Source organism: Oncorhynchus gorbuscha, linkage group LG15 (assembly GCF_021184085.1).
Source record: "Oncorhynchus gorbuscha isolate QuinsamMale2020 ecotype Even-year linkage group LG15, OgorEven_v1.0, whole genome shotgun sequence".
In the NCBI taxonomy this organism is placed as follows: Eukaryota; Metazoa; Chordata; class Actinopteri; order Salmoniformes; family Salmonidae; genus Oncorhynchus; species Oncorhynchus gorbuscha.
In genome coordinates this window covers 68,739,777-68,750,534 of record NC_060187.1, presented here as the reverse complement: position 1 = coordinate 68,750,534, position 10,758 = coordinate 68,739,777, and the positions used below count along the sequence as shown (strand labels likewise).

Here is a 10,758-nt window from a genome sequence, read left to right as displayed (position 1 = left end):
AAATGTATTTATAAAGTATTTTTTACATCAGCAGATGTCACAACGTACTTAACACCATAACACTCCTGGTTACTTTGACTGCATCCACTTTCCCACTTTTTCTTCACATTCCTAGTGGCTTCATAAGGATTTCCCAATGAACATACTTATTCAAAAAACGTACTCCAACAAGCAACGATTAATTTTGAAAATTATTTTAGCTGTTTTTGTACTATTCTTGGGCTTCACTGTTGTCCACTCATCTTTCTCACTGGCTGTACTCGACGCGCATTCATCTTCAAACAACACTTCCACCATCTCAACCCTTTCTCAGAAGAACTTGTCACTTTCCATGCATGAGTTTTAGGATAAATAATTATTAATTTTACTGTCGTAATAAATGCTGCAATAACACAATTGTGACAGTGACATTTGGTTTGATAACAGACAATAAAGATTCATTTGACCCGTTTATTTGGTGATGTTTATTGAAACAGACAGACCAAAAGTCCAAGGTGAAGGTTTACATTTCCCGCAGCCCAGATCTTTCCCTATGGCCAGTGATCAATAGCACCATAAACTTCATACCCCTTGACTTATTCCACATTTTTCCGTTACAGCCGGAATTCCAAAATGTTCTCACCCATCTAACACAAAATAACCCATAATGAAAGAAGTGAAAACATGTTTTCGTCTAGGATTTTGCCTGTGCTTAGCTCTATTCCATTTATATATACAGAACCAGTCAAAAGTTTGGACACACCTGCTCATTTCAGAGTTTACATTTTTTTGTACTATTTTCAACATTGTAGAATAATAGCGAATACATCAACACTATGAGATAACACATATGGAATCATGTAGAAACCAAAAAAGTATTAAACAAATCAAAAAAATATTTTGTATTTGAGATTCTTCAAAGGAGCCACCCTTTGCCTTGATGACAGCTTTGCATACTCTTGGCATGCTCTCAACAAGCTTCACGAGGTAGTCACCCGGAATACATTTCAATTAACAGGTGTGCCTTGTTAAAAGTTAATTTGTGGAATTTTCTTCCTTCTTAATGCGTTTGAGCCAATCAGTTGTGTTGTGACAAGGTAGGGTTGGTATATTGAAGACCAAGTCCATATTATGGCAAGAACAGCTCAAATAAGCAAAGAGAAACGACAGTCCATCATTACTTTAAGACATGAAGGTCAGTCAATGCGGGGAATTTCAAGAACTTTGAAAGTTTCTTCAAGTGCAGTCGCAAAAACCATCAAGTGCAATGATGAAACTGGCTCTCATGAGGACCGCTACAGTAAAGGAAAACCCAGAGTTACCTCTGCTGCAGAGGATAAGTTCATTAGAGTTACCAGCCTCACAAATTGCAGCCCAAATAAATTCTTCACAGAGTTCAAGTAACAGACACATCTCAACATCAACTGTTCAGAATAGACTGCGTGAATCAGGCCTTCATGGTCAAATTACTGCAAAGAAACCACTACTAAAAGGACACCAATAATAAGAAGAGACTTGCTTGGGCCAAGAAACACAAGCAATGGACATTAGACTGGTGGAAATCTGTCTGGTCTGATGAGTCCAAATTTGAGATTTTTGGTAAAAACTGCTGTCTTTGTGAGATGCAGAGTAGGTGAACGGGTGATCTTAGCATGTGTGGTTCCCACTGTGAAGCAAGGAGGAGGAGGTGTGATGGTGTGGGTTTACTTTGTTGTCACTGTCAGTGATTTATTTAGAATTCAAGGCACACCACCACACCAGCATTCTGCAGCGATACGCCATCCCATCTGGTTTATGCTTAGTGGGACTATCATTTGTTTTTCAACAGCACATTGACCCAAGCACACCTCCAGGCTGGGTGTGTTTAGGTTGGGTACATTTTGGCTCATTCCTCCTGACAGAGCTGGTGTAACTGAGTCAGGTTTGTAGGCCGGTGACGTCGACCGCCGAACGCCGCCCGAACAAGAAGAGGGACCGACTTCGGCTGAAGTCGCAACAACTCCAATACCTTGACTTTGTTGTCCTTGAGCCATTTTGCCACAACTTTGGAAGTATGCTTGGGGTCATTGTCCATTTGGAGGACCCCTTTGCGACCAAGCTTTAACTTCCTGACTGATGTCTTGAGATGTTGCTTCAATATATCCACATAATTTTCCTTTATCATGATGCTATCTATTTTGTGAAGTGCACCAGTACCTCCTGTAGCAAAGCACCTCCACAACATGATGCTGCCACCCCCGTGCATCACGGTTGGGATGGTGTTCTTTGGCTTGCAAGGATCCCCCTTTTTCCTCCAAACATAATGATGGTCATTATGGCCAAAAAGTTATATTTTTGTTTCATCAGACCAGAGGACATTTCTCCAAAAAGTACAATCTTTGTCCCCATGTGCAGTTGCAAACCGTAGTCAGGCTTTTTTATGGCGGTTTTGGAGGAGTGGCTTCTTCCTTGCTGAGCGGCCTTTCAGATTATGTCGATATAGGACTCGTTTTACTGTAGATATAGATACTTTTATACCGGTTTCCTCCAGCATCTTCACAAGGTCCTTTGCTGTTGTTCTGGGATTGGTTTGCACTTTTCACACAAAAGTACGTTCATCTCTAGGAGACAGAACTCATCTCCTTCCTGAGCGATATGACGGCTGCGTGGTTCCATGGTGTTTATACTTGCGTGTTATTGTTTGTACAGATAAACGTGGTACCTTCAGGCATTTAAAAATGGCTCCCAAGGATGAACCAGACTTGGCTGATTTCTTTTGATTTTCTATGATGTCAAGTGAAGAGGCACTGAGTTTGAAGGTAGGCCTTGAAATACATCCACAGGTACACCTCCAATTGTCTCAAATGATGTCAATTAGCCCATCAGATGATTCTAAAGCCATGATATAATTTTATGGAATTTTCCAAGCTGTTTAAAGACACAGTGAACTTCATGTATGTAAACTTCTGACCCACTGAAATTGTGATACAGTGAATTATAAGTTAAATAATCTGTCTGTAAACAATTGTTGGAAAAATGACTTGTATCATGCACAAGTAGATGTCCTAATCAACTTGCCAAAACTATAGTTTGTTAAGAAATTTGTGGAGTGGTTGAAAAATGCATTTTAATGACTCCAACCTAAGTGTATGTAAACTTCCGACATATGTATATGTATATATATATATATATAAATATTTTTTTGTACTTTTTACCCCTTTTCTCCCCAATTTCGTGATATCTAATTGGTAGTTACAGTCTTGTCCTATTGCTGCTACTCCTGTACAGACCCGGGAGAGGTGAAGGTCGAGAGCCATGCATCCTCAGAAACACGACCCTGCCAAGCCGTACTCATACTTGACACACTGCTCACTTAACCCGGAAGCCAACCGCTCCAATGTGTCGTAGGAAACACCGTCCAACTGGAGACAGTGTCAGCGTGCATGCACCCGGCACGCCACAGGAGTCGTTAGAGCACGATGGGACAAGGACATCCTGGCTGGCCAAACCCTCCCATAACCCGGACGACACTGGGCTAATTGTGCGCCGCCTCAACTCCCTAGTCCTTGCAGATAATAAGCATACTCACCATGAAGAGTGGTACTCAGTGGTGTGTTGTATTTGCCCCAAACATAGGGCTTTGTATTCAGGACTTAAAGCTAATTTCTATTGCCACATTTTTTCCAGTTTTATTTTAGTGCCTTATTGCAAACAGGATGCATGTTTTGGAATATTTTTATTCTGTACAGGCTTCCTTCCTTTCACTCTGTCATTTAGGTTAGTATTATGGAGTACGATGGTGTTGATCCGTCCTCAGTTTTCTCCTATCACGGCCATTAAACTTGAACTGTTTTGAAGTCGCCATTGGCCTCATGGTGAAATCCCTGAGCGGTTTCCTTCCTCTCAGGCAACTGAGTTAGGAAGGACGCCTGTATCTTTGAACTGACTGGGTGTATTGATACACCATCCAAAGTTTAATTAATAACTTCACCATCCTCAAATGGATATTCAATGCCTGCTTTTTAAAATGTTTACCCATCTACCAATAGGTGCTCTTCTTTGCGAGGCATTGGAAAACATCCCTGGTCTTGTGGTTGAATCTGTATTTGAAATTCACTGCTCGACTGAGGGACCTTACAGATATAGTAATTGTATGTGTGGGGTACAGAGATGAGGTAGTCATTCAAAATCATTGCACACAGAGTTAGTCCATGCAACTTCTGATGTGACTTTTTAAGCAAATTTTTACTCCTGAACTTATTTAGGCTTGCCATAACAAAGGGGTTGAATACTTATTTACTTTAGACATTTCAGCTTGACATTTTCTATGAATTTGTAAAAATGTCAAAAAACATAATTCCACTTTGACATTATCAGGTATTGTGTGTTGGCTAGAGACATTTAGGCTGTAACACAACAAAATGTGAAAAAAGTCAAGGCACTGTAAATGTTCATATACTGAACAGAGGTGAGATAATATTGCTTCAAGATTTTGCTGATAAATCCTGAGATGTGGAGGTCTCCAGAAGGCTGCATGATTTGTATCTGAAAGGAGAACACACTCTTAAACCACACATACAGGTACACACACACACACACAAACGTATACACCCATGCATGACGTGCTGCACGTCACACCCAAAACCACACACTTCACTGTTAGTGCATTATGTTACCGACACGCAGGGCCGGGTTGACAGTGTCATAGTGATGTTCAGAGTTGATGGGTGTGAAAGGGCCTGTGAAGGGCTGATGGGAAATTGTGACAGAAACGCACACACACACACCACGCATGACCCAGGGCTATTTAATTCTTACCGATCCAATTTCTCGTAGACATCATCTTCCACTCTGGGCTTCAGGTCCTGAGAAGAAGAGGAGAGAGGGAGAAGTGGTGGGAAGGAGAGAGGGAGAAGTGGTGGGAGGGAGAGAGGGAGAAGGGAGAGGGAGAAGGGCATAGTACAGCAAGAGATAGGAGGGGAGGAGAAGAAGAGAAAGACAGAGGCATTGTAGAATGAGAGGAGGAGGAGAAGGGTTGGAAGGTAGAGAGAGACAAGAGGGAGGGAGAGGGGGAGAAGGGGGTGAAGAGGAGGAAGGTAGAGAGAGACAAGAGGGAGGGAGAGGGGGAGAAGGGGGTGAAGAGGAGGAAGGTAGAGAGAGACAAGAGGGAGGGAGAGGGGGAGAAGGGGGTGAAGAGGAGGAAGGTAGAGAGAGACAAGAGGGAGGGAGAGGGGAGCACATTTAAAGGCATCCTCCTGGGTGGGATGCGATTGATTTGTTAATATCACTTATGTAAGGCTGACAGTTAAGAACTGACAGGTTTTTCTAAACCACAGGACTGGGAGGGGGGAGAAGTTGAAGAGGGAGAAACACACACACACACACGCACATACTGAGGACAGACTAGCAAGGGAGGCCACTACAACCTCACCTCCCCACACACACACAGACTCAAGGGAATGCTTCTGTGTCTGTGATGCTGAGAACAGAACACAATAACTCACCATGTACACTGAACCCTGGGGGGAAGTCTATAGGGAGAGAGGAGAGAAAACAGTATTTAATAACCACACTGAACCCTGGGGAGAAGTCTATAGGGAGAGAGGAGAGAAAACAGTATTTAATAACCACACTGAACCCTGGGGGGAAGTCTATAGGGAGAGAGGAGAGAAAACAGTATTTAATAACCACACTGAACCCTGGGGGGAAGTCTATGGGGAGAGAGGAGAGAAAACAGTATTTAATAACCACACTGAACCCTGGGGGGAAGTCTATAGGGAGAGAGGAGAGAAAACAGTATTTAATAACCACACTGAACCCTGGGGAGAAGTCTATAGGGAGAGAGGAGAGAAAACAGTATTTAATAACCACACTGAACCCTGGGGAGAAGTCTATAGGGAGAGAGGAGAGAAAACAGTGTTCAATAACCACACAGACAGAGAGACAGTGTCACATTCGTTATAATAATGGTCAGACCAAGGCACAGCGTATGTTGAGTTCCACATATTTTAATGAAAGTGAAACTTTAAGCAAATACAAAACAAAATAAAGAATAACCGAACCGTGCCGACAATGCAGTGCTAACCAGCAACTAAACATAAACAAGATCCCACAAAAACCAGTGGAAAAAGGCTGCCTAAGTATAATCCCCAATCAGAGACAACGATAGACAGCTGCCTCTGATTGGGAGCCATACCCAGCCAACAAAGAAATAAAAAACATAGAATACACATAGAAATAATAAACTTAGAACACCCCCCAGTCACACCCTGACCTACTCCACCATAGAGAATAAAGGCTTTCGATGGTCAGGACGAGACAGAGAGAGAGAGACAGAGAGAGAAACAGAGGGAGACAGAGAGAGACAGAGAGAGAGACAGAGAGAGAGACAGAGAGAGAGACAGAGAGAGAGCGAGAGAGAGAAAGGAATAGAGAGAGGGGTAGAGAAATATAGAGAACAGGAGAGGCAGGGAGTTATATGAGGGGTAAAGAAGAAGAAGCGGGAAAACAAAGGAAAACGAAGAGAGAAGAAGAGAGAGAAACAGAGGGCCAGAGACAGGAAATGGTGGGGAGACAGAAGGAGGAGAGAGAGAGGGAGAAGAGAACAGAGATTCATCAGAGTATTGAGATACAGAGAAGGCATAAATCCATCACCTGTCTGATATCCTCAGGATTCTCATAGATATTTTCCACTTCCCCAGAGTAGTGGGAGAGAGACTGTTCAATACCTGTGGAGAAATACACACACACACACACACACACACACACACACACACACACACACACACACACACACACACACACACACACACACACACACACACACACACACACACACACACACACACACACACACACACACACACACACACACACACACACACACACAGGCAGACTTCCAGATTCATTGCCTCAATCTCATAATATGTCATGCCCCAGATCACTCACTGGAGTTGACAAGTCCAGAGATGGAGAGAACACAAGAAGGTAGGGATGTCGAAAAAGAAAACACAGGAAGACTCACCGCGGCGAGAAATGTCTTTCTGTCTCCATAGCAACACACCAGCAACCGCGGCAACCAGGGGCACCAGGAGCAATGAAGCAGAGAGGAAGGGAAGGAGCGAGGCACTGTTGCTCTCTGGGTGAGGAGGAGAGATAGAAGTAGTGCTCTCTGTGTTATCTGAGAGAAGAGGAGAGAAAGAGAAAAAGAGAATTAGTTAATGAGCGTTGTATGAATTGAACCCTTGTACATGAACGATTAGTGAACAGTATGGTCTCATTCCCAGCAGGGGGCAGGCCTGATCCCTGGTTTAGCCACAGAGAGGTCCTATTGAAATAGCGAGAGACAAGAGGGGAGGGGGAGTCAATGTGAGTATGTTAAAATTCCTCCAAGATCACTGAAGCTAATTGCTATATGTCTAACTCCTTATCATGGCAAGACACTCAGTTTAAATCCTGTGTCACACTCCATACAGTACTCTGGATGAAACAGAACGATGAAAGAGAAGGTTGGGAGGGGAGACACGGAATTATTACATGACATAACCATGTGATTAGCTCATGATATTCAAATGAGCCATTTGTAGACTGACAAAGCGCCACACGCGACATGATTACATTAGTCTGGTGTGTTTGCATGGTGAGGTGAGGTGACATCATTCATGCAAACAGCCACAGGGAGACATGGGAGCTGTGTGGGAGGTGTCAGTTACCACAGTGACAACTACCTGCTCACAAGCATCCATAATATAAGAGAGATTTTGATGTCACCAGTGTATATCTTAATTTATATATATATATATATCTCTTAATTTGTATACCAGCGATGTGACCATTACTAACATGCTACTGTTAATGATATATTGCTAATTGATGATGATTCTATTGTGAGGTTGAAGTCTTTCTGGATAAAAACAACTGAATTTGATGGCACCTATGTTTTATTTGTACTACCTCATCAAGTTACAAATTCCAAAAAACATCCAGAAGTTTGTTTCATAGAAGTTTCCTCTACAGGCCTTCTTCACCTTGCCCTGCTGTCATGACTTAAACATGGTGCTCCAACAGAATCAATCATGAAGTGCTGTGTGAGGTGTAATTGATTGGTGGGGGTGGTGTTGGTGTGTGTGTGTGTGTGTGTGTGTTGGGGTCATTAATGGAATAGTGTGGTGGCAGGGAGTTGACCCCTGGGCCAGGTTGACCTGCTCTGTTCTCAGTGCCAGCTTCTTTAACACTGCATGAATTATGGTAATTGGGTGCAGCAAGGTGAGGGGTAAATACCATCACTCCTCAATGGCCTGGGTGCACCTTCCCTCCCTTCCTTCCTCTCTGCTCTCCTCTAATTGCCTTTCCCTACACACTTCCCCACATGACAAACTACTACAGTTTACTATAAAATACTATAGTCCTTACTATACAATGCTGTAGTGAACTGTAATACACTGTAGAATACTATACTCCACACTGCAGTATCCATCTATCGTGTACTTCTTACTATAGAATTTTGTGGTATACTGTATAATACTATACTACACACTGTAGTATCCCTCGACCGTGTCTTCTTACTATAGAATATTGTAGTATACTGTACTCCACACTGTAGTATCTTTTGATCATGTGTAGTATCTACTATAGAACTGTGTAGTAAACTATAGAATACTATACTACACACTGTAGTATTCCTCGATCGTATATTTCTTACACTATAATATTGTAGTATACTGTAGAATACTATACTACACGCTGTAGTGCTTACTATAGAATTTTGTAGTATACTATGGAATATTATACGACACACTGTAGTATCCACTCAATCATGTAGTGCTTAGTATAAAATTCTGAAGTAAACTGTAGTATACTGTCAAATAATATACTACACACTGTAGTATCCCTCGATCATGTGTAGTACTTACTATATAATACTGTGTAGAATCCTACAATTTTATCCACAAAAACACTACCGTTTTTTTACTATAATAATACTACAGTATTCAATTTGCATATACCCCACCCATTCCCATCCCCCAATTTGTGCCACCCATGAGTGAAAAACCTACATGCCAAGTATAGACTATATATTGTGTTCCCTAAAGGTTATAGAAAAGAGCAGAAGTGTTGAATTATCATTTCATATTACAATCAAAGATAATAAAACAAAAACACCTAGTAAATACTACAGTAATGTCTGCAAAAACACTACAGTAATTACTTTAGTATATACTATAGTTTTTGAAATATAGTAATACTACAGTATTTATACTAGAGTAAACTGTAAATACTACAGTCATGCCTGAAAAAACACTACAGTGAATACTACAAGAAAGGCTGCAAAAACACTACAGTGAATACTACAGTATATAAATATAGTAATAGTACAGTATTTATACCATAGTATACTATATAATTTTTTAATGTGGGTCTATCATCCATCTTTCCCTCTTTGCTCCCCTCTGTTCCTCTCTTCTCTCTCCCTTCCCTGCCTCCCATCTCGCTCTCTCCCTTCCCTGCCTCCCATCTCTCTCTCTTCCCTGCCTCCCATCTCTCTCCCTTCCCTACCTCCCACCTCGCTCTCTCCGTTCCCTACCTCCCATCTCGCTCTCTCCCTTCCCTACCTCCCATCTCTCTCCCTTCCCTACCTCCCATCTCGCTCTCTCCCTTCCCCTCCCATCTCGCCTCCCATCTCGCTCCCATCTCCCCCCGCCTCCCATTCCCCTTCCTCCCATCTCGCTCTCTCCCTTCCCCGCCTCCCATCCCTCATCTCGCCTCCCCTCCCCGCCTCCCATCTCGCTCTCTCCTTCCCCGCCTCCCATCTCGCTCTCTCCCTTCCCCGCCTCCCATCCCTTCCCCGCTCCCATCTCCCTTCCCCGCCTCCCATCTCGCTCTCTCCCTTCCCCCTCTCCTCCCATCTCGCTCTCTCCCTTCCCCGCCTCCCATCTCGCTCTCTCCCTTCCCCGCCTCCCATCTCGCTCTCGCTCTCTCCCTTCCCCGCCTCCCATCTCGCTCTCTCCCTCCCATCCCCTCTCCTTCCCCCGCCTCCCATCTCGCTCTCTCCCTTCCCCGCCTCCCATCTCGCTCTCTCCCTTCCCCTCTCTCCCCATCCCATCTCGCTCTCTCCCTTCCCCGCCTCCCATCTCGCTCTCTCCCCCCGCCTCCCATCCCCTCTCCCTTCCCCGCCTCCCATCTCGCTCTCTCCCTTCCCCGCCTCCCATCTCGCTCTCTCCCTTCCCCGCCTCCCATCTCGCCTCCCCCCGCCTCCCATCTCGCTCTCTCCCTTCCCCGCCTCCCATCTCCTCTCTCCTTCCCCCCGCCTCCCATCTCGCTCTCTCCCTTCCCCGCCTCCCATCTCGCTCTCTCCCTTCCCCGCCTCCCATCTCGCTCTCTCCCTTCCCCGCCTCCCATCTCGCTCTTCCCCGCCTCCCATCTCGCCCCCGCCTCCCATCCCCTCTCTCCCTTCCCCCGCCTCCCATCTCGCTCTCTCCCTTCCCCGCCTCCCATCTCGCTCTCTCCCTTCCCCGCCTCCCATCTCGCTCTCTCCCTTCCCCGCCTCCCATCTCGCTCTCTCCCTTCCCCGCCTCCCATCTCGCTCTCTCCCTTCCCCGCCTCCCATCTCGCTCTCTCCTTCCCTGCCTCCCATCTCCTCTCTCCTTCCATTCCCTGCCTCCCATCTCGCTCTCTCCTCTTCCCCCTTCCCTGCCTCCCATCTCGCTCTCTCCTTCCCCGCCTCCCATCTCTCTCTTCCCTCCTCCCATCTCCCCTTCCCTGCCTCCCATCTCTCTCCTTCCCTTCCCATCTCGCTCTCTC

At 44.8% G+C, this 10,758-nt stretch overlaps 1 protein-coding gene across 4 annotated transcripts in view; it reads right to left on the bottom strand.

Moving 5' to 3' along the window:
• Nucleotides 1-4,239: 4,239 nt before the first annotated feature.
• Nucleotides 4,240-10,758, bottom strand: part of LOC123997874 — a 27,066-nt gene continuing 20,547 nt past the window's right edge. For 3 of the 4 annotated variants that reach the window (XM_046302519.1, XM_046302518.1, XM_046302520.1), the window contains exons 9-13: nucleotides 6,983-7,138; nucleotides 6,613-6,686; nucleotides 5,463-5,489; nucleotides 4,777-4,823; nucleotides 4,240-4,503 (exon numbers count right to left, since the gene is read on the bottom strand). In XM_046302519.1, coding sequence (XP_046158475.1) covers nucleotides 4,443-4,503; nucleotides 4,777-4,823; nucleotides 5,463-5,489; nucleotides 6,613-6,686; nucleotides 6,983-7,138 — 365 coding nt within the window. In that variant the 3' untranslated portion in view covers nucleotides 4,240-4,442. The remainder of the gene's footprint in view (nucleotides 4,504-4,776; nucleotides 4,824-5,462; nucleotides 5,490-6,612; nucleotides 6,687-6,982; nucleotides 7,139-10,758) is intronic. The other variant, XM_046302521.1, reaches the window with a different exon arrangement.